Source organism: Conger conger, chromosome 8, assembly GCF_963514075.1.
Source record: "Conger conger chromosome 8, fConCon1.1, whole genome shotgun sequence".
Taxonomy (NCBI): Eukaryota; Metazoa; Chordata; class Actinopteri; order Anguilliformes; family Congridae; genus Conger; species Conger conger.
In genome coordinates this window covers 62,230,165-62,254,319 of record NC_083767.1, presented here as the reverse complement: position 1 = coordinate 62,254,319, position 24,155 = coordinate 62,230,165, and the positions used below count along the sequence as shown (strand labels likewise).

At 45.2% G+C, this 24,155-nt stretch overlaps 1 protein-coding gene across 1 annotated transcript in view; it reads right to left on the bottom strand.

Annotated features, from left to right (window-relative positions):
- The window catches only part of LOC133134558 (receptor-interacting serine/threonine-protein kinase 4-like), a 67,267-nt gene that overhangs the window by 24,955 nt on the left and 18,157 nt on the right, over positions 1-24,155 (bottom strand). The window contains exons 3-8 of the mRNA XM_061250759.1: positions 22,888-23,032; positions 21,895-22,219; positions 21,285-21,433; positions 20,467-20,516; positions 20,170-20,325; positions 19,672-19,754 (exon numbers count right to left, since the gene is read on the bottom strand). Coding sequence (XP_061106743.1) covers positions 19,672-19,754; positions 20,170-20,325; positions 20,467-20,516; positions 21,285-21,433; positions 21,895-22,219; positions 22,888-23,032 — 908 coding nt within the window. The remainder of the gene's footprint in view (positions 1-19,671; positions 19,755-20,169; positions 20,326-20,466; positions 20,517-21,284; positions 21,434-21,894; positions 22,220-22,887; positions 23,033-24,155) is intronic.

Here is a 24,155-nt window from a genome sequence, read left to right as displayed (position 1 = left end):
GATACGGCTCATCTTATCACTAGAGTGTCTGAGAAGACACTTCATCTTGAATCCTGAAAAACATCAGGCTCTGGCAGGCCAAAAAATGGTTTCTGATTCATTACGTTTCTGTGATGTTGATGGCTAGGGGTCACTGTGTGCTCATCCAGTATGCATGCTATATGATAAGCCATAACCAATCATTTACCCTGACATATTTTGCTTCTCTGCTTACGTAATAGCCACGCACCAATCACAGGTAGAATTAAGTTTGTATTATTAAAACACCATTTAGATTAAAAATGGCAGAGACTGCCTCCATCTCTTCAGTTCATGCTTGCCCACCTTGTTTGTGTAGGTACTGGACTCTTTCTGCTGAAAAATAAACCCTCTTCCTTCTTGTATATAACTGGTTGTGGCTGGTCATTATACATAACAAGATAATTTCCTCTGTTCAACAATTGCATTTTGCAAGAGAAAGGCCAGGATATGTATGCAATGTTCTATTCATTTACTTGTAAATATATAAAAGGACAAAATCTAAGGAGAACACTCGTTTTATAAGTGAGTATTTTATATCACATATTACTTACATATCACAATTACCAATGTGAGGGCCACAGGCCCATTGTTATGAAGCTCCTTCAGGTTGGAATTTTCAGGAAACAGCTATATTTCAAACTGCTTCCACAATGAGGACACATAATATTCATGGAGGGAGCGCTGACATTTTAATAAGTGGTAACAGACTAAGGGGTCCCTGAAAATATATTCTCATTAAGATTCTCATCGGCACAAAAAGCACTGCTGCTACAGCACTAGACCCTCACCCCCACCAGGTAGTTCATCAGAGAACTCGGGGTTCTTCTACTATAACAACCTGGGCAATTATAGTGGTCAGAAAATGTCAGGTATTGTGTACAGATCATTACAGCGGTATGCAAAAGTCTGGGCTCAACTCACCTGTATATACGCTTACTGAGCTGGTCTTGCTGCAGCTGCCATTTGGAAGGACTGCAGTGATGTTGAAAATATATTCCACCCCAGGTCTCAGATCAGAAAGGACAGCTGTGGTGGTGTTGGGGGCACATTTCTGTAATCTGGGCTCTTCTCCCTCACAGCTGTACTTGATGTGGATCTCATAAGAAACTCCCTCCATGCTGACGGGTCGTTCCCAGCACAGGCTCACTGAGCTGCTCTTCACATCAGTGGCTTCCACCCTCCCAGGGGCACAGGGCTCTATTGGGGAGAACAGAGACGGAGGTTTCAATCTCAGCCATCATTTATCTTAGTCTGCAAACATTCTGATTCCAGTATTTTGTTTTTTATACTTATTGTATAATCAGACTAATTCAAACTTACATAAACACTCTAAATTCTCAAAGTTCTCACATCCATAGTGATCCCAGGCTTTCCAGGCCAGGAATTCAAGGCCCTCCCAATCTATCTCTCTTGCTCCATCTCCCAATGCCAACAAGGAGTCGAAATATAGCCTGTAAGTATGGGTGCCGGTTTGTGTGTGTGTGTTTGTCTTTCTCGTCCTCTCTCCCTCTTTCTCTCCCTCAGTCAAAAATACAGGCCTGTGGTCTTTGACCGACTTTCATCCCAGGCTTGAGGAGATACGGCTCATCTTACCACTAGAGTTTCTTAGAAGACACTTCATCTTGAATCCTGAAAAACATCAGGCTCTGGCAGGCCAAATAATGGTTTCTGATTCATTACGTTTCTGTGATGTTGATGGCTAGGGGTCACTGTGTGCTCAGCCAGAATGCATGCTATATGATAAGGCATAAACAATAATTTACCCTGATATATTTTGCTACTATGCTTACGTATTAGCCACGCACCAATCACAGGTAGAATTAAGTTTGTATTATTAAAACACCATTTAGATTAAAAATGGCAGAGACTGCCTCCATCTCTTCAGTTCATGCTTGTCCACCTTGTGTGTGTAGGTACTGGACTCTTTCTGCAGAAAAATAAACCCTCTTCCTTCTTGTATATAACTGGTTGTGGCTGGTCGTTATACATAACAAGATCATTTCCTCTATTCAACAATTCCATTTTGCAAGAGAAAGGCCAGGATATATATGCAATGTTTTATTAATTTATTTGTGAATATATAATAGGACAAAATCTAAAGACAACACTCGCTTTACAAGTCAGTATTTTATATCACATATTACTTACAGATCACAATTACTAATGTGAGGGCCACAGGCTCATGGTTATTAAGCTCCTTCAGGTTGGACTTTTCTGGAATCAGCCATATTTCAAACTGCTCCACAATGAGGACACATAATATTCATGGAGGGAGCGCTGACATTTTAATAAGTGGTAATAGACTAAGGAGTTCCTAAAAATATATACTCATTAAGATTCTCATTGGCGCAAAAAGCACTGCTGCTACAGCACTAGACCCTGACCCCCACCAGGTAGGTGATCAAAGAACTCGGGGTTCTTCTACTATAACAACCTGGGCAATTATAGTGGTCAGAAAATGTCAGGTATTGTGTACAGATCATTACAGCGGTATGCAAAAGTCTGGGCTCAACTCACCTGTATATACGCTTACTGAGCTGGTCTTGCTGCAGCTGCCATTTGGAAGGACTGCAGTGATGTTGAAAATATATTCCACCCCAGGTCTCAGATCAGAAAGGACAGCTGTGGTGGTGTTGGGGGCACATTTCTGTAATCTGGGCTCTTCTCCCTCACAGCTGTACTTGATGTGGATCTCATAAGAAACTCCCTCCATGCTGACGGGTCGTTCCCAGCACAGGCTCACTGAGCTGCTCTTCACATCAGTGGCTTCCACCCTCCCAGGGGCACAGGGCTCTATTGGGGAGAACAGAGACGGAGGTTTCAATCTCAGCCATCATTTATCTTAGTCTGCAAACATTCTGATTCCAGTATTTTGTTTTTTATACTTATTGTATAATCAGAATAATTCAAACTTACATAAACACTCTAAATTCTCAAAGTTCTCACATCCATAGTGATCCCAGGCTTTCCAGGCCAGGAATTCAAGGCCCTCCCAATCTATCTCTCTTGCTCCATCTCCCAATGCCAACAAGGAGTCGAAATATAGCCTGTAAGTATGGGTGCCGGTTTGTGTGTGTGTGTTTGTCTTTCTCGTCCTCTCTCCCTCTTTCTCTCCCTCAGTCAAAAATACAGGCCTGTGGTCTTTGACCGACTTTCATCCCAGGCTTGAGGAGATACGGCTCATCTTATCACTAGAGTTTCTTAGAAGACACTTCATCTTGAATCCTGAAAAACATCAGGCTCTGGCAGGCCAAATAATGGTTTCTGATTCATTACGTTTCTGTGATGTTGATGGCTAGGGGTCACTGTGTGCTCAGCCAGAATGCATGCTATATGATAAGGCATAAACAATAATTTACCCTGATATATTTTGCTACTATGCTTACGTATTAGCCACGCACCAATCACAGGTAGAATTAAGTTTGTATTATTAAAACACCATTTAGATTAAAAATGGCAGAGACTGCCTCCATCTCTTCAGTTCATGCTTGTCCACCTTGTGTGTGTAGGTACTGGACTCTTTCTGCAGAAAAATAAACCCTCTTCCTTCTTGTATATAACTGGTTGTGGCTGGTCGTTATACATAACAAGATCATTTCCTCTATTCAACAATTCCATTTTGCAAGAGAAAGGCCAGGATATATATGCAATGTTTTATTAATTTATTTGTGAATATATAATAGGACAAAATCTAAAGACAACACTCGCTTTACAAGTCAGTATTTTATATCACATATTACTTACAGATCACAATTACTAATGTGAGGGCCACAGGCTCATGGTTATTAAGCTCCTTCAGGTTGGACTTTTCTGGAATCAGCCATATTTCAAACTGCTCCACAATGAGGACACATAATATTCATGGAGGGAGCGCTGACATTTTAATAAGTGGTAATAGACTAAGGAGTTCCTAAAAATATATACTCATTAAGATTCTCATTGGCGCAAAAAGCACTGCTGCTACAGCACTAGACCCTGACCCCCACCAGGTAGGTGATCAAAGAACTCGGGGTTCTTCTACTATAACAACCTGGGCAATTATAGTGGTCAGAAAATGTCAGGTATTGTGTACAGATCATTACAGCGGTATGCAAAAGTCTGGGCTCAACTCACCTGTATATACGCTTACTGAGCTGGTCTTGCTGCAGCTGCCATTTGGAAGGACTGCAGTGATGTTGAAAATATATTCCACCCCAGGTCTCAGATCAGAAAGGACAGCTGTGGTGGTGTTGGGGGCACATTTCTGTAATCTGGGCTCTTCTCCCTCACAGCTGTACTTGATGTGGATCTCATAAGAAACTCCCTCCATGCTGACGGGTCGTTCCCAGCACAGGCTCACTGAGCTGCTCTTCACATCAGTGGCTTCCACCCTCCCAGGGGCACAGGGCTCTATTGGGGAGAACAGAGACGGAGGTTTCAATCTCAGCCATCATTTATCTTAGTCTGCAAACATTCTGATTCCAGTATTTTGTTTTTTATACTTATTGTATAATCAGAATAATTCAAACTTACATAAACACTCTAAATTCTCAAAGTTCTCACATCCATAGTGATCCCAGGCTTTCCAGGCCAGGAATTCAAGGCCCTCCCAATCTATCTCTCTTGCTCCATCTCCCAATGCCAACAAGGAGTCGAAATATAGCCTGTAAGTATGGGTGCCGGTTTGTGTGTGTGTGTTTGTCTTTCTCGTCCTCTCTCCCTCTTTCTCTCCCTCAGTCAAAAATACAGGCCTGTGGTCTTTGACCGACTTTCATCCCAGGCTTGAGGAGATACGGCTCATCTTATCACTAGAGTTTCTTAGAAGACACTTCATCTTGAATCCTGAAAAACATCAGGCTCTGGCAGGCCAAATAATGGTTTCTGATTCATTACGTTTCTGTGATGTTGATGGCTAGGGGTCACTGTGTGCTCAGCCAGAATGCATGCTATATGATAAGGCATAAACAATAATTTACCCTGATATATTTTGCTACTATGCTTACGTATTAGCCATGCACCAATCACAGGTAGAATTAAGTTTGTATTATTAAAACACCATTTAGATTAAAAATGGCAGAGACTGCCTCCATCTCTTCAGTTCATGCTTGTCCACCTTGTGTGTGTAGGTACTGGACTCTTTCTGCAGAAAAATAAACCCTCTTCCTTCTTGTATATAACTGGTTGTGGCTGGTCGTTATACATAACAAGATAATTTCCTCTATTCAACAATTCCATTTTGCAAGAGAAAGGCCAGGATATATATGCAATGTTTTATTAATTTATTTGTGAATATATAATAGGACAAAATCTAAAGACAACACTCGCTTTACAAGTCAGTATTTTATATCACATATTACTTACAGATCACAATTACTAATGTGAGGGCCACAGGCTCATGGTTATTAAGCTCCTTCAGGTTGGACTTTTCTGGAATCAGCCATATTTCAAACTGCTCCACAATGAGGACACATAATATTCATGGAGGGAGCGCTGACATTTTAATAAGTGGTAATAGACTAAGGAGTTCCTAAAAATATATACTCATTAAGATTCTCATTGGCGCAAAAAGCACTGCTGCTACAGCACTAGACCCTGACCCCCACCAGGTAGGTGATCAAAGAACTCGGGGTTCTTCTACTATAACAACCTGGGCAATTATAGTGGTCAGAAAATGTCAGGTATTGTGTACAGATCATTACAGCGGTATGCAAAAGTCTGGGCTCAACTCACCTGTATATACGCTTACTGAGCTGGTCTTGCTGCAGCTGCCATTTGGAAGGACTGCAGTGATGTTGAAAATATATTCCACCCCAGGTCTCAGATCAGAAAGGACAGCTGTGGTGGTGTTGGGGGCACATTTCTGTAATCTGGGCTCTTCTCCCTCACAGCTGTACTTGATGTGGATCTCATAAGAAACTCCCTCCATGCTGACGGGTCGTTCCCAGCACAGGCTCACTGAGCTGCTCTTCACATCAGTGGCTTCCACCCTCCCAGGGGCACAGGGCTCTATTGGGGAGAACAGAGACGGAGGTTTCAATCTCAGCCATCATTTATCTTAGTCTGCAAACATTCTGATTCCAGTATTTTGTTTTTTATACTTATTGTATAATCAGAATAATTCAAACTTACATAAACACTCTAAATTCTCAAAGTTCTCACATCCATAGTGATCCCAGGCTTTCCAGGCCAGGAATTCAAGGCCCTCCCAATCTATCTCTCTTGCTCCATCTCCCAATGCCAACAAGGAGTCGAAATATAGCCTGTAAGTATGGGTGCCGGTTTGTGTGTGTGTGTTTGTCTTTCTCGTCCTCTCTCCCTCTTTCTCTCCCTCAGTCAAAAATACAGGCCTGTGGTCTTTGACCGACTTTCATCCCAGGCTTGAGGAGATACGGCTCATCTTATCACTAGAGTTTCTTAGAAGACACTTCATCTTGAATCCTGAAAAACATCAGGCTCTGGCAGGCCAAATAATGGTTTCTGATTCATTACGTTTCTGTGATGTTGATGGCTAGGGGTCACTGTGTGCTCAGCCAGAATGCATGCTATATGATAAGGCATAAACAATAATTTACCCTGATATATTTTGCTACTATGCTTACGTATTAGCCACGCACCAATCACAGGTAGAATTAAGTTTGTATTATTAAAACACCATTTAGATTAAAAATGGCAGAGACTGCCTCCATCTCTTCAGTTCATGCTTGTCCACCTTGTGTGTGTAGGTACTGGACTCTTTCTGCAGAAAAATAAACCCTCTTCCTTCTTGTATATAACTGGTTGTGGCTGGTCGTTATACATAACAAGATCATTTCCTCTATTCAACAATTCCATTTTGCAAGAGAAAGGCCAGGATATATATGCAATGTTTTATTAATTTACTTGTAAATATATAATAGGACAAAATCTAAAGACAACACTCGCTTTACAAGTCAGTATTTTATATCACATATTACTTACAGATCACAATTACTAATGTGAGGGCCACAGGCTCATGGTTATGAAGCTCCTTCAGGTTGGACTTTTCTGGAATCAGCCATATTTCAAACTGCTCCACAATGAGGACACATAATATTCATGGAGGGAGCGCTGACATTTTAATAAGTGGTAATAGACTAAGGAGTTCCTAAAAATATATACTCATTAAGATTCTCATTGGCGCAAAAAGCACTGCTGCTACAGCACTAGACCCTGACCCCGACCAGGTAGGTGATCAAAGAACTCGGGGTTCTTCTACTATAACAACCTGGGCAATTATAGTGGTCAGAAAATATCAGGTATTGTGTACAGATCATTAGAGCGGTATACAAAAGTTTGGGCTCGACTCACCTGTATATACGCATACTGAGCTGGTCTTGCTGCAGCTGCCATTTGGAAGAACTGCAGTGATGTTGAAAATATATTCCACCCCAGATATCAGATCAGAAAGGACAGCTGTGCTGGTGTTGGGGGCACATTTCTGTAATCTGGGCTCTTCTCCCTCACAGCTGTACTTGATGTGGATCTCATAAGAAACTCCCTCCATGCTGACTGGTCGTTCCCAGCACAGGCTCACTGATCTGCTCTTCACATCAGTGGCTTCCACCCTCCCAGGGGCACAGGGCTCTATTGGAGAGAACAGAGACGGAGGTTTCAATCTGAGCCGTCATTTCTCTTAGTCTGCAAACATTCTGATTCCAGTATTTCGTTTTTTATACTCATTGTATCATCAGACTAATTCAAACTTAAGTAAACACACTACATTCTCAAAGTTCTCACATCCATAATGATTCCAGGCTTTCCAGGCCAGGAATTCAAGGCCCTCCCAATCTATCTCTCTTGCTCCATCTCCCAATGCCAAGAAGGAGTTGAAATATAGCCTGTAAGTATGGGTGCCGGTTTGTGTGTGTGTGTTTGTCTTTCTCGTCCTCTCTCCCTCTTTCTCTACCTCTGTCAAAAATACAGGCCCTTGGTCTTTGACCGACTTTCATCCCAGTCTTGAGGAGATACGGCTCATCTTATCACTAGAGTGTCTGAGAAGACACTTCATCTTGAATCCTGAAAAACATCAGGCTCTGGCAGGCCAAAAAATGGTTTCTGATTCATTACGTTTCTGTGATGTTGATGGCTAGGGGTCACTGTGTGCTCATCCAGTATGCATGCTATATGATAAGCCATAACCAATCATTTACCCTGACATATTTTTCTTCTCTGCTTACGTAATAGCCACGCACCAATCACAGGTAGAATTAAGTTTGTATTATTAAAACACCATTTAGATTAAAAATGGCAGAGACTGCCTCCATCTCTTCAGTTCATGCTTGTCCACCTTGTTTGTGTAGGTACTGGACTCTTTCTGCAGAAAAATAAACCCTCTTCCTTCTTGTATATAACTGGTTGTGGCTGGTCGTTATACATAACAAGATCATTTCCTCTATTCAACAATTCCATTTTGCAAGAGAAAGGCCAGGATATATATGCAATGTTTTATTAATTTACTTGTAAATATATAAAAGGACAAAATCTAAGGAGAACACTCGTTTTATAAGTGAGTATTTTATATCACATATTACTTACATATCACAATTACCAATGTGAGGGCCACAGGCCCATTGTTATGAAGCTCCTTCAGGTTGGAATTTTCAGGAAACAGCCATATTTCAAACTGCTTCCACAATGAGGACACATAATATTCATGGAGGGAGCGCTGACATTTTAATGAGTGGTAACAGACTAAGGGGTCCCTGAAAATATATTCTCATTAAGATTCTCATCGGCACAAAAAGCACTGCTGCTACAGCACTAGACCCTCACCCCCACCAGGTAGGTCATCAGAGAACTCGGGGTTCTTCTACTATAACAACCTGGGCAATTATAGTGGTCAGAAAATGTCAGGTATTGTGTACAGATCATTACAGCGGTATGCAAAAGTCTGGGCTCAACTCACCTGTATATACGCTTACTGAGCTGGTCTTGCTGCAGCTGCCATTTGGAAGGACTGCAGTGATGTTGAAAATATATTCCACCCCAGGTCTCAGATCAGAAAGGACAGCTGTGGTGGTGTTGGGGGCACATTTCTGTAATCTGGGCTCTTCTCCCTCACAGCTGTACTTGATGTGGATCTCATAAGAAACTCCCTCCATGCTGACGGGTCGTTCCCAGCACAGGCTCACTGAGCTGCTCTTCACATCAGTGGCTTCCACCCTCCCAGGGGCACAGGGCTCTACTGGAGAGAACAGAGACGGAGGTTTCAATCTGAGTCATTTCTCTTAGTCTGCAAACATTCTGATTCCAGTATTTTGTTTTTTATACTCATTGTATCATCAGACTAATTCAAACTTACATAAACACTCTAAATTCTCAAAGTTCTCACATCCATAGTGATCCCAGGCTTTCCAGGCCAGGAATTCAAGGCCCTCCCAATCTATCTCTCTTGCTCCATCTCCCAATGCCAACAAGGAGTCGAAATATAGCCTGTAAGTATGGGTGCCGGTTTGTGCGTGTGTGTTTGTCTTTCTCGTCCTCTCTCCCTCTTTCTCTCCCTCAGTCAAAAATACAGGCCTGTGGTCTTTGACCGACTTTCATCCCAGGCTTGAGGAGATACGGCTCATCTTATCACTAGAGTTTCTTAGAAGACACTTCATCTTGAATCCTGAAAAACATCAGGCTCTGGCAGGCCAAATAATGGTTTCTGATTCATTACGTTTCTGTGATGTTGATGGCTAGGGGTCACTGTGTGCTCAGCCAGAATGCATGCTATATGATAAGGCATAAACAATAATTTACCCTGATATATTTTGCTACTATGCTTACGTATTAGCCACGCACCAATCACAGGTAGAATTAAGTTTGTATTATTAAAACACCATTTAGATTAAAAATGGCAGAGACTGCCTCCATCTCTTCAGTTCATGCTTGTCCACCTTGTGTGTGTAGGTACTGGACTCTTTCTGCAGAAAAATAAACCCTCTTCCTTCTTGTATATAACTGGTTGTGGCTGGTCGTTATACATAACAAGATCATTTCCTCTATTCAACAATTCCATTTTGCAAGAGAAAGGCCAGGATATATATGCAATGTTTTATTAATTTACTTGTAAATATATAATAGGACAAAATCTAAAGACAACACTCGCTTTACAAGTCAGTATTTTATATCACATATTACTCACAGATCACAATTACTAATGTGAGGGCCACAGGCTCATGGTTATTAAGCTCCTTCAGGTTGGACTTTTCTGGAATCAGCCATATTTCAAACTGCTCCACAATGAGGACACATAATATTCATGGAGGGAGCGCTGACATTTTAATAAGTGGTAATAGACTAAGGAGTTCCTAAAAATATATACTCATTAAGATTCTCATTGGCGCAAAAAGCACTGCTGCTACAGCACTAGACCCTGACCCCCAGCAGGTAGGTGATCAAAGAACTCGGGGTTCTTCTACTAAAACAACCTGGGCAATTATAGTGGTCAGAAAATATCAGGTATTGTGTACAGATCATTAGAGCGGTATACAAAAGTTTGGGCTCGACTCACCTGTATATACGCATACTGAGCTGGTCTTGCTGCAGCTGCCATTTGGAAGAACTGCAGTGATGTTGAAAATATATTCCACCCCAGATCTCAGATCAGAAAGGACAGCTGTGCTGGTGTTGGGGGCACATTTCTGTAATCTGGGCTCTTCTCCCTCACAGCTGTACTTGATGTGGATCTCATAAGAAACTCCCTCCATGCTGACTGGTCGTTCCCAGCACAGGCTCACTGAGCTACTCTTCACATCAGTGGCTTCCACCCTCCCAGGGGCAAAGGGCTCTATTGGAGAGAATAGAGACGGAGGTTTCAATCTGAGCCGTCATTTCTCTTAGTCTGCAAACATTCTGATTCCAGTATTTCGTTTTTTATACTCATTGTATCATCAGACTAATTCAAACTTAAGTAAACACACTACATTCTCAAAGTTCTCACATCCATAATGATTCCAGGCTTTCCAGGCCAGGAATTCAGGGCCCTCCCAATCTATCTCTCTTGCTCCATCTCCCAATGCCAAGAAGGAGTTGAAATATAGCCTGTAAGTATGGGTGCCGGTTTGTGTGTGTGTGTTTGTCTTTCTCGTCCTCTCTCCCTCTTTCTCTACCTCTGTCAAAAATACAGGCCCTTGGTCTTTGACCGACTTTCATCCCAGGCTTGAGGAGATACGGCTCATCTTATCACTAGAGTGTCTGAGAAGACACTTCATCTTGAATCCTGAAAAACATCAGGCTCTGGCAGGCCAAAAAATGGTTTCTGATTCATTACGTTTCTGTGATGTTGATGGCTAGGGGTCACTGTGTGCTCATCCAGTATGCATGCTATATGATAAGCCATAACCAATCATTTACCCTGACATATTTTGCTTCTCTGCTTACGTAATAGCCACGCACCAATCACAGGTAGAATTAAGTTTGTATTATTAAAACACCATTTAGATTAAAAATGGCAGAGACTGCCTCCATCTCTTCAGTTCATGCTTGTCCACCTTGTTTGTGTAGGTACTGGACTCTTTCTGCTGAAAAATAAACCCTCTTCCTTCTTGTATATAACTGGCTGTGGCTGGTCATTATACATAACAAGATAATTTCCTCTGTTCAACAATTCCATTTTGCAAGAGAAAGGCCAGGATATGTATGCAATGTTTTATTAATTTACTTGTAAATATATAAAAGGACAAAATCTAAGGAGAACACTCGTTTTACAAGTCAGTATTTTATATCACATATTACTTACATATCACAATTACCAATGTGAGGGCCACAGGCCCATTGTTATGAAGCTCCTTCAGGTTGGAATTTTCAGGAAACAGCCATATTTCAAACTGCTTCCACAATGAGGACACATAATATTCATGGAGGGAGCGCTGACATTTTAATGAGTGGTAACAGACTAAGGGGTCCCTGAAAATATATACTCATTAAGATTCTCATGGGCACAAAAAGCACTGCTGCTACAGCACTAGACCCTCACCCCCACCAGGTAGGTCACCAGAGAACTCGGGGTTCTTCTACTATAACAACCTGGGCAATTATAGTGGTCAGAAAATGTCAGGTATTGTGTACAGATCATTAGAGCGGTATGCAAAAGTCTTGGCTCAACTCACCTGTATATACGCTTACTGAGCTGGTCTTGCTGCAGCTGCCATTTGGAAGGACTGCAGTGATGTTGAAAATATATTCCACCCCAGGTCTCAGATCAGAAAGGACAGCTGTGGTGGTGTTGGGGGCACATTTCTGTAATCTGGGCTCTTCTCCCTCACAGCTGTACTTGATGTGGATCTCATAAGAAACTCCCTCCATGCTGACGGGTCGTTCCCAGCACAGGCTCACTGAGCTGCTCTTCACATCAGTGGCTTCCACCCTCCCAGGGGCACAGGGCTCTATTGGGGAGAACAGAGATGGAGGTTTCAATCTCAGCCATCATTTCTCTTAGTCTGCAAACATTCTGATTCCAGTATTTTGTTTTTTATATTTATTGTATAATCAGACTAATTCAAACTTACATAAACACTCTAAATTCTCAAAGTTCTCACATCCATAGTGATCCCAGGCTTTCCAGGCCAGGAATTCAAGGCCCTCCCAATCTATCTCTCTTGCTCCATCTCCCAATGCCAACAAGGAGTCGAAATATAGCCTGTAAGTATGGGTGCTGGTTTGTGTGTGTGTGTTTGTCTTTCTCGTCCTCTCTCCCTCTTTCTCTCCCTCAGTCAAAAATACAGGCCTGTGGTCTTTGACCGACTTTCATCCCAGGCTTGAGTAGATATGGTTCATCTTATCACTAGAGTTTCTTAGAAGACACTTCATCTTGAATCCTGAAAAACATCAGGCTCTGGCAGGCCAAATAATGGTTTCTGATTCATTACGTTTCTGTGATGTTGATGGCTAGGGGTCACTGTGTGCTCAGCCAGTATGCATGCTATATGATAAGGCATAAACAATCATTTACCCTGATATATTTTGCTACTATGCTTACGTATTAGCCACGCACCAATCACAGGTAGAATTAAGTTTTTATTATTAAAACACCATTTAGATTAAAAATGGCAGAGACTGCCTCCATCTCTTCAGTTCATGCTTGTCCACCTTGTGTGTGTAGGTACTGGACTCTTTCTGCAGAAAAATAAACCCTCTTCCTTCTTGTATATAACTGGTTGTGGCTGGTCATTATACCTAACAAGATAATTTCCTCTGTTCAACAATTGCATTTTGCAAGAGAAAGGCCAGGATATGTATGCAATGTTTTATTAATTTACTTGTAAATATATAATAGGACAAAATCTAAAGACAACACTCGTTTTATAAGTGAGTATTTTATATCACATATTTCTTACAGATCACAATTACTAATGTGAGGGCCACAGGCCCATTGTTATTAAGCTCCTTCAGGTTGGACTTTTCTGGAATCAGCCATCTTTCAAACTGCTTCCACAATGAAGACACATAATTACATTACATTGCGTGGCATTTAGCAGACGCTCTTATCCAGAGCAACGTACAACAAAGTGCAAATCAAACACAAGAACAAGTGCAAAAGTGGACCTGAGAGGACAGTACTTTTCCGAGTCCTAGTGTAAACACCGAGTCCCCACCTTCAAACGCAAGCTGAAGACACACCTCTTCAAGCAGCACCTCTCCCCATCCCTCCCTACCTCCCTGTGAACCTTAATTGTTGTCTCTGTGACTTGCTTTGTGTATCGGTATTTTTTAGTTGGCTAGGTAAGCAGTGTTTTGATAGTTAACTTTGGTCACTTTTGCTCTTTTTGTTTGTTTCTTATTGTTTCTTATAAAGCCAATAAAAACAACAATATTTATACAAGTAACGATATCTGTACATAAGTGCCATTACGGTCTAAATTCATGGAGGGAGCGCTGACATTTTAATAAGTGGTAACAGACTAAGGAGTCCCTGAAAATATATTCTCATTAAGATTCTCATGGGCACAAAAAGCTAAGTGCATCATTCTGACCAGGTGTTTAGTATCGCTGCGGACTTTCCTCTAGACGCGGTAACTTTGATTTTTAAATTGCTCATTTGAACAGCAAGGGTTAGGGCTTGAGCCAGTTTGTTTGTCTGTTACCTGTTAATCACTTCTACTGGTTGCATACCTATAGAGTGATTGAACATTTGTCTTAAATAGCTTAAATAGCTGTGGAATTTATCAGTAGATTAGCTTTGATTTGATATTGCTTGTGAGCAATTGTAGGCAATTTAAATAGGCGTGTCAGAGTGACGCTAGCGTCGCTCCGTCCCAGTTTGTGATGTTAAGTTTCACCCCATCCCAGTCTGCTCTCTCCCTCGAAGAACCCCCTTCGACGTGGGCCTCCACGGCGTCGGAACCCCTCGAACCTCAGCTACCCCCCACTGACCCCTTGTGAGGACTTTGCTGTCACAGGGGGACTATGGAACTGCCAGTCTGCCACTCGGAAGGCTGACTTCATCCCTGCGTATGCCTCCCTCCAGTCCCTACAATTCCTTGCCCTCACGGAGACCTGGATCACACCTGACAACACCGCCACTCCCGCTGCCCCCTCATCCTCCTTCTCCTTCTCGCACACTCCACGGCCTTCCGGCCGTGGCGGTGGTACTGGTCTTTTAATTTCCCCCTCGTGGAAATTCTCTGTTCTCCCCCTCTCTGACCTGTCCATATCAACTTTTGAATTCCATTCTCTTGCAGTATCCTACCCTACTAACCTTTTCATTGCAGTTATCTACCGTCCTCCAGGGCCCCTGGGAAACTTCCTTGATGAGCTAGACACCCCTCTCAGCCCCTTCCCTGAGGATGGCACCCCACTGATTCTCCTTGGAGACTTCAACATCCACCTAGAAGCCTCCCAGGCTGCTGCCTTCCTACCGCTAATCCACTCCTTCGGCCTCTCCCTGCAACACTCTCCTCGAACCCACAAGGCGGGCAATGTCCTAGACCTTGTCTTTCTGAGGAACTGCTCATGCTCCGATTTCACGGTTACCCCTCTGCACACATCTGATCGCCACTTCATCTCATTCTCCCTCCCTCTTCCTCCCCATCCTCCTCCCCCTCCTCCCACCCACACTTCCTCAGCCCGCCGTAACCTCCGCTCCCTCTCACCCTCTTCCTTCGCCAGCACCGTCATCGCCTCACTCCTCCCTCTTGAATCCTTCTTCAAACTCCCCACTAACTCTGCATCTGCCACCCTCCTTTCATCTCTCTCCTCCGCCTTTGACTCTCTCTGTCCGCCTGTCTCAAAGCCACCTCGCACATCCCCTCTCAATCCTTGGATATCTGACACCCTCCGTACCTCCAAGGCCAGCCTCCGCGCAGCGGAGAGGAAGTGGGGGAAATCCAGAGACGCTTCAGACCTCACGACTTACCAGTCTCTCCTGGCGGCATTCTCTTCCGCTGTCACTGCCGCCAAAGCAAAATACTTTCAAACACAAATTCAGAACTCTGGTTCTAACCCCCGGAAACTTTTCTCTATTTTCTCCTCTCTCCTCAATGCACCGCCTCCTCCTCCTCAGTCCTCCTTCGCTGCTGATGACTTTGCTGATTTCTTCGATGAGAAGGTCACAGTCATCCGTAGATCCTTTACAACCACCGCCCCCTCACTGTGCCCTTCCCCCCCTCTAGGCCCATCCCTTCCTTTTCCACTTTCTCCCCCCTTACAGACTCTGATGTTTCTCAACTCCTGCTCTGCCACCGCCCTACAACCTGTGCCCTTGACCCTATCCCCTCTTCTCTTCTCCAAACTATCACACCTGACATTCTCCCATTTGTCACCTCCCTTGTCAACTCCTCCCTGTCTTCCGGCTGTTTTCCGGCATCCTCCAAGAGGGCCCACATCACTCCGCTGCTAAAAAAGCCTACTCTGGATACCTCCATCATCCAGAACTACCGCTCAGTATCTCTTCTTCCTTTTCTTTCTAAAAGCATAGAACGAGCCGCTTCTAGTCAACTTTCTTCTTTCTTTTCTAACAACAACCTGCTAGACCCCCATCAGTCTGGCTTCAGATCGGGCCACTTGACAGAGACTGCGCTCCTCTCCGTCAGTGAGTCACTCCATGTGGCACGAGCAGCCTCCCTCTCCTCTGTCCTCATTCTTCTAGATCTCTCTGCTGCCTTCGACACTGTGGATCACTCCATCCTCCTGTCTGCCCTGTCAGCAACGGGCATCTGTGGCACAGCCCTGGACTGGATTGAGTCCTACCTCTCTGGTCACTCCTTCCAGGTTGCCTGGGCTGGTTCGGTATCGACACCTCGGCCCCTCGCCACAGGAGTTCCCCAGGGCTCAGTCCTAGGCCCGCTTCTTTTTTCTCTTTACACTCGTTCCCTTGGCCCTGTGATCACTGCACATGGGCTATCCTACCACTGCTACGCGGACGATACCCAACTCTTCGTCTCGTTCCCGCCGTCTGATACGCAGGTTTCAGCCCGTATCTCTGCTTGCCTGAGTGACATCCAGAGCTGGATGGACAACCACCATCTAAAGCTCAACCCAGGTAAGACTGAAATGATATTCATCCCTGCTAAAACCTCTCCCCATCTGGATCTCTCCATTTCCCTCGGGGATACCACACTCACGCCGTCACCCAGTGCAAGGAACCTCGGCGTGGTGATGGACAGCAGACTGTCCCTCTCCGAGAACATTGTGGCGGTGACCCGGTCATGCAGGTTCTTCCTATACAACATACGGAGAATCCGCCCCTTTCTCACCCCCTACTCGACCCAGCTCCTGGTCCAAGCGATGGTTCTGTCCCGCCTGGACTACTGCAATTCCCTCTTGGCTGGCCTCCCAGCGTCTGCCATCAGACCCCTCCAACTCATCCAGAATGCAGCAGCTCGTCTGGTCTTCAACCTTCCCAAATACTCACACGTCACCCCCCTGCTTACTTCCCTCCACTGGCTGCCTGTCATGGCTCGCATCAAATTCAAAACATTGGTGCTAGCCTTGCAAGCAGTTAAGGGGTCTTCCCCAGCTTATCTACAAAAAATCATCAGACCCTACACCCCTGCCAGACCTCTTCGCTCAGCCTCCACAGGCCGCTTGGCACCTCCCCCTCTCCGAACCTCCACATCACGCTCACGACTACTGTCTGTTCTGGCTCCACGGTGGTGGAACGAACTCCCCATTGAGGTCAGAACTGTAGAAACTCTCCCCACCTTCAAGCGCAAGCTGAAGACACACCTCTTCAAGCAGCACCTCTCCCCATCCCTCCCTACCTCCCTGTGAACCTTAATTGTTGTCTCTGTCACTTGCTTTGTGTATCTGAATTTTTAGTTGGCTAGGTAAGCAGTGTTTCGATAGTTAACTTTGGTCACTTTTGCTCTGTTTGTTTCTTTGTTGTACAGGTAGCAGTTGAAATTGTACTTCCCTCTAGGGTCTTTCAGCGAACTTATCCCTGGTTATGGGTATGCACTTTGTTGTACGTCGCTCTGGATAAGAGCGCCTGCCAAATGCCAATAATGTAATGTAAAAAAAAAAGCACTGCTGACAGCACTAGACCCTCACCCCCACCAGGTAGGTCATCAGAGAACTCGGGGTTCTTCTACTATAACAACCTGGGCAATTATAGTGGTCAGAAAATGTCAGGTATTGTGTACAGATCATTAAAGCGGTATGCAAAAGTTTGGGCTCAACTCACCTGTATATACGCTTACTGAGCTGGTCTTGCTGCAGCTGCCATTTGGAAGGACTGCAGTGATGTTGAAAATATATTCCACCCCAGGTCTCAGATCAGAAAGGACAGCTGTGGTGGTGTTGGGGGCACATTTCTGTAATCTGGGCTCTTCTCCCTCACAGCTGTACTTGATGTGGATCTCATAAGAAACTCCCTCCATGCTGACCGGTCGTTCCCAGCACAGGCTCACTGAGCTGCTCTTCACATCAGTGGCTTCCACCCTCCCAGGGGCACAGGGCTCTATTGGAGAAAAGTTACATTTACATTTACATTTTAGTCATTTGGCAGATGCTTTTAATCCAAAGCGATTTACAAATGCATAGGTTCTTCCACAAGTTAAAGCAAATTCATTATTTCTCCTCCACGACAAGCATCCAACAAAACTTCAAAAAGTCCTGGATATTTATTCAACCCCATCCACCCTTTTGGTTGAGTTGATATTTTTAAAGTAATAAAAACTGTGACATGATAATAACCGCATGATAGTGATGCCTGATTGCAAAAAAGAATCTACTCTAGCGAGCACAGCAGTTTAATTTCTTATCAGTTTCTTATTTGTAATGCAGTGGCCAGGGTACCAGAGGGTTCAGTCGACTAGGGTCCGCATTTCATCGCTCCATAGCAGCCCACACTGGTTGCTAGGGAACCAAGGGCCGTATTACAGAAACATCTCATCTGGATTGTCCATCCATCCATTATCTGAACCCACTTATCCTGATCAGGGTCGCAGGGGGGCTGGAGCCTATCCCAGCATACATTTGGCAAAAGGCAGGAATACACCCTGGACAGGTCGCCAGTCCATCGCAGGGCACACACACCATTCACTCACACACTCATACTCATCTGTATTGTAACAATGGTAATTTCAGTTGGTCCTGACATCCAAAAGTGGACATTTATTTGGCTTTAATCAATGTAATAATAAATATAATCAGCAGTTATCAGTTGGCAGGCTTGAAATATTTCTCTTTATATGTAATGAATCTTTTGAGCCTTTTGAGCCTTTTCCACCATACTCTAATTTTTTTGAGATGCACCTGTACATATCAGACAAAACAATTAGGCAATACAGTAAACATACAGAAGAAATGCATCAAATTCGAGAATTACTTCACAGCACAATTAGTAATGTTTTGTAAATATTTTTTGTCTCATTGTGTTTTGTAGCGAGTGGCAGTATATTGTGCTTTAGACACACTCCAGGAGAGGCCAAACACACACATTCCCTCCTCTCTCCAGGAGAGGCCAAACACACACATTCCCTCCTCTCTCCAGGAGAGGCCAAACACACACATTCCCTCCTCTCTCCAGGAGAGGCCAAACACACACATTCCCTCCTCTCTCCAGGAGAGGCCAAACACACACACTCCGTCCTCTCTCCAGGAGAGCCCAAACACACACATTCCCTCCTCTCTCCAGGAGAGGCCAAACACACACATTCCCTCCTCTCTCCAGGAGAGGCAGCCAAACTGTGGGCACACTTCTTTTATTTCGGGTTCTTTTTTGCTTTTTTGATTGGCTTATAGTAATTCATTTAAAATTTTGAACATTGTGATTGTTTGAATTGTGTATGTATTTGCAATGTTTTAAATAAAGGGGATATAAAAAGAAATCTCTTTTTCTTTTTCTCTTTCTCTCGGTCTCTTGTTCATTCTGTCTTTCACTCTGTCTCATCTTCCTCCTCTTCATATTTCAGTCAGTCCATCCCTCCAGCCTCTGTCTTCCATATGTCCTCTCAGGTCCTCTTTGGACTGAGTGGTGAAATTGCATTAATGAATGATGTGTTTGTAGGCAGTGTGTATGTTGGGGATGAAATGGCAGTGTGTTTGTACCCTTGGGTATTGGGGTTGGAGATATCTCTTGCTCATCCTAGAGAGAGAGAGACAGAGAGAGAGAGAGAGAGAGAGAGAGAGAGAGAGAGAGAGAGAGAGAATAATAACTGTTATGATACTGTAATAACTGTGTTATGATACTGTAATAACTGTGTAATGAGAGTATAATGGCAGTACCAGTGCTTTGGACACCTGGTGGATGGCATCATGAATTCCACGGCTGTGCAGCTCAAACACCTTCTCTGTCACTGGGAGGCAGTCTGAATACACAACACACCACACACACACAACACAACACAATAAACACACAACACAATCCACACCACACACACAACACAACACAATAAACACACAACACAATACACACCACACACACACACCACACAATACACACCACACACAAAACACAATACATGCATAACACAATACACACCACACACACAATACATACACACAACGTGCAAACAATACAGCACTGTGACCACCATTAACATGTAATACTGCATCTCTGCCTCCTTCAGACAGAGATATGAACCTTGCTTGTCTTTCCTGCTAACTGTTACACCACTGACATTGGCTGTCAGACACTAACTCACAGACGGACACACTGACAGACTGACTAACTGACTCATTGACTGAGATTGACTGGCTGGCACATGCCTCTCCTGTTCTCACCATGGAAAGAGGGGCGTTTTTGGGGGCTGGGGTCCCAGCATCTCTCCATGAGGTCAATGATCTCCCCCAAACCCTCAACTGCTGCCCTGTTCACCCCCTCCAGACTGGGCCTGTACCCCTCTGGGACCCGAAACCGGATCCTGCCTAACGCAGCATCTGAGAGAGGGATGGACAGAGAGAGAGGGATGGACAGAGAGAGAGTTTCTGTAATGATGAAGAACATGCAGGAGATAGGAGATAGACCAGCAGCACAAGTCACATATGAGCTGTGGTCTAAGGATGGACAGAGTCACTCACCACCATAGGGCTTCCTACCAGTGATTATAGACGAGAGCAGGATGGCATAACTGGGAAAGAGAGAGAGTGAGAGAGAGAGATAAATGTAAATCAGCAGGATGGCATAGCTGGGAGTGAGAGAGAGAGGTGGAGGTGGGGGTGGGGGTGGGGTGTACCTGTAGGAGGCGGGGGTGGGGGTAGGGTGTACCTGTAGGAGGTGGGGGTGGGGTGTACCTGTAGGGGGTGGGGTGGGGGTGGGGTGTATCTGTAGGAGGTGGGGGTGTACCTGTAGGAGGTGGGGGTGGGGGTGGGGTGTACCTGTAGGAGGTGGAGGTCGGGTGGGGTGTATCTGTAGGCGGTGGGAGTGGGGGTGGGGGTGTACCTGTAGGAGGTTGGGGTGGGGGTGGGGGGTAGCTGTAGGAGGTGGAGGTCGGGTGGGGTGTATCTGTAGGAGGTGGGAGTGGGGGTGTACCTGTAGGAGGTGGGGGTGGGGGTGGGGGGTACCTGTAGGAGGTGGGGGTGGGGGTGGGGGGTACCTGTAGGAGGTGGGGGTGGAGGTGGGGTGTACCTGTAGGAGGTGGAGGTCGGGTGGGGTGTATCTGTAGGCGGTGGGAGTGGGGGTGGGGGTGTACCTGTAGGAGGTTGGGGTGGGGGTGGGGGGTACCTGTAGGAGGTGGGGGGTAGCTGTAGGAGGTGGAGGTCGGGTGGGGTGTATCTGTAGGAGGTGGGAGTGGGGGTGTACCTGTAGGAGGTGGGGGTGGGGGTGGGGGGTACCTGTAGGAGGTGGGGGTGGGGGTGGGGGGTACCTGTAGGAGGTGGGGGTGGAGGTGGAGGTGTACCTGTAGGAGTCAGAGGCGGGCGTGGCTTTGTAGGCCCAGTCAGAGGCGAAGGCTTCGGGGGGCATGTAGGGCAGCGTGCCCCCGTCCTCCCCCCGCTCCCCCACACTGGAAATACTGCGCATCACTCGGGCCAGACCAAAATCTGTGATCTACAGAGAGAGAGAGAGAGAGAGAGAGAGCTTTTCATTCTAGAGACACTTCACTGCTAAGAGCTGAGCCCAGAGCCCCCTCACTCAGCCCAGAGAAGAGCCCCCAACTGAACCAGATTATCCGACACCAGCACACATCTGCCCAGAGAAGACCGGATGTGCAACCATCAGTAGATTGTGAATCTGTGAGCTACAGAGAGAGAGAGAAAGAGAGTGATCCAGCCCAAAGGTGTGCAAGAGATTAACCTCAACATATTGATGCACGGAATAGCAATGCTAGCGCAGGCTATGCTAAGGACAGGTGGAGTGAGAGGAACCTTGGGACTCGCCTTGGCCCAGAGGCATGGAGAGATAGAGGAAGCCTGGGACTCGTCTTGGCCCAGAGGCCTGGAGAGATAGAGGAAGCCTGGGACTCGCCTTGGCCCAGAGGCCTGGAGAGATAGAGGAAGCCTGGGACTCGCCTTTGCTCCGAAGCCGTGGTCCAGCAGCACGTTGCTGGGCTTGAGGTCGAGGTGCAGCAGTGGGGGGCAAAGCTTGTGCAGGAAGTTCATGCCAAGAGCCACCTGATGAGCCAGGCGGAAGGCCAGGGGCCAGGGAGGGGGGCCCCTCAGCCTCTTCAGGAGGGACTCCACAGACCCCCTCTCCATCAGCTCCATCACCAGGCCCATCTGGCACGAGAGCCCCCTGCCGGGGGGAACACCCCGGTACACCCCAAAAATACGCACCACATACGGGCTCCCACCCTGCCGCATGAACTCAGCCTCCTTCAGCAGAGATGCACTGGAACTGAGAGAGGGAGGGGCAGGAGAGAGAGAAGGTGAGAGAGGGGGAGAGAGGAAGGGGGAGGAGAGAGAGAAGGAGGGAGGGAGGGGGAGGAGAGAGAGAAGGAGAGAGAGGGAGAGAGAGGAGAGAGGGAGGGAGGAGAGAGAAGAGAGAGGCAGGAGGGAAAGAGAAAGAGAGAGGGAGGAGGAGCAGAGAGAGGGTTGGGGAGGAGAGAGATAGAAGCAGAGAGGGGGAGGAGAGAGAGAAGGAGAGAGGGAGGGGGAGGAGAGAAAGAGAAGGACAGAGGAGAGATTTTTAGACATTTTTTAACATTAAAATCCATGTTTTCTGTGTGTGTGTATGTGCGTGTGTACATGTGTGTGTGATTGTGTGTGTACATGGGTCTGTGTGTGTGTGTGTGCGTACATGTACACGTATGTGTGTGTGCGTGTGTGTGATTGCGTGTGTACATGTGTACATGTGTGTGTGATTGTGTGTACATGTGTGTGATTGTGTGTGTACATGTGAGTGTGATTGTATGTACATGTGTGTGTGATTGTGTGTACATGTGTGTGTGATTGTGTGTGTGTATGTGTGTGTGTGTGTACATGTATACATGTGTGTGTGTGTGTGTGTGTGTACATGTGTACATGTATACATATGTGTGTGTGTCTCTCTCTGTGTGATATTACCCATCATCATAATTCAATAGTTTGATTGCCACCTCCATCCCCAAATCTTTGTGTTTGGCCTTATAGATCTGTCCGAAACCCCCAGATCCAATGACAGACCAGTCCGGCAGTGTGCAGTCTTCAACCAATCCAAAATGCTGCATTTCTAGAACAGAAAGACATTAAAGGGTAAGTGCACCCAAAAAAGAAATTTCCACTTATCCAGAGTACTATCTAGCCAACCAGATCATTTCACTGAAACAAATGTTCTAGATAATTAACGCTTTGCCCCAGAATACTGGTGTACTTCAGCAGAAACTTCTGCTTGTGAGGACACAGTTGAGTCCCGGCAGTTAAATAAATAAAATGTGCATTTTCAAGCCATGTTGATGTTTGCAAGTAACTGTCACACTACAGTACATTAACACTGCACTGAGAGAGAGAGGGTTAATACAGTATATACACACTGACTCCACACTACAGTACATTAACACTGCACTGAGAGAGAGGGTTAATACAGTATATACACTGCACACTACAGTACATTAACACTGCACTGAGAGAGAGGGTTAATACAGTATATACACTGCACACTACAGTACATTAACACTGCACTGAGAGAGAAGGTTAATACAGTGTATACACACTACAGTACATTAACACTGCACTGAGAGAGAAGGTTAATACAGTGTATACACACTACAGTACATTAACACTGCACTGAGAGAGGGTTAATACAGTATATACACACTGACTCCACACCACAGTACATTAACACTGCACTGAGAGAGGGTTAATACAGTATATACACACTGCACACTACAGTACATTAACACTGCACTGAGAGAGGGTTAATACAGTATATACACACTGACTTCACACCACAGTACATTAAGAGAGAGATGTGACTGAGTGTGTACTACATAGTTCACTGTGTGCTATAGGATGCTCAGAGGAAATGCCCACTTCCTTCAACATCCTGCGTCTTTCACGCAACTTCCCTATTTTAATGAACAGCTCCAATCCCAATGTTGCAACCTAACTAAGAACAAAAATTAAAGAAAAAAAACTTGACTTGAAACAAACTCTTGAGACTTCACGTCAAGACGTTTCCGGTTATGAATGGGTATTCACTTAGATAAGCACTGCTTCCGTTTTTAGTCAGGTTTCATTTCATTTAAAACACCTGAAACAAAGAACAATGATGTGCTACGTCTTCTCTTGAGGACTCTTGGTTGTAAAGAGGTCGGGTCAGTTATAACTAACTGCATACAGGCATGCAGATCTAC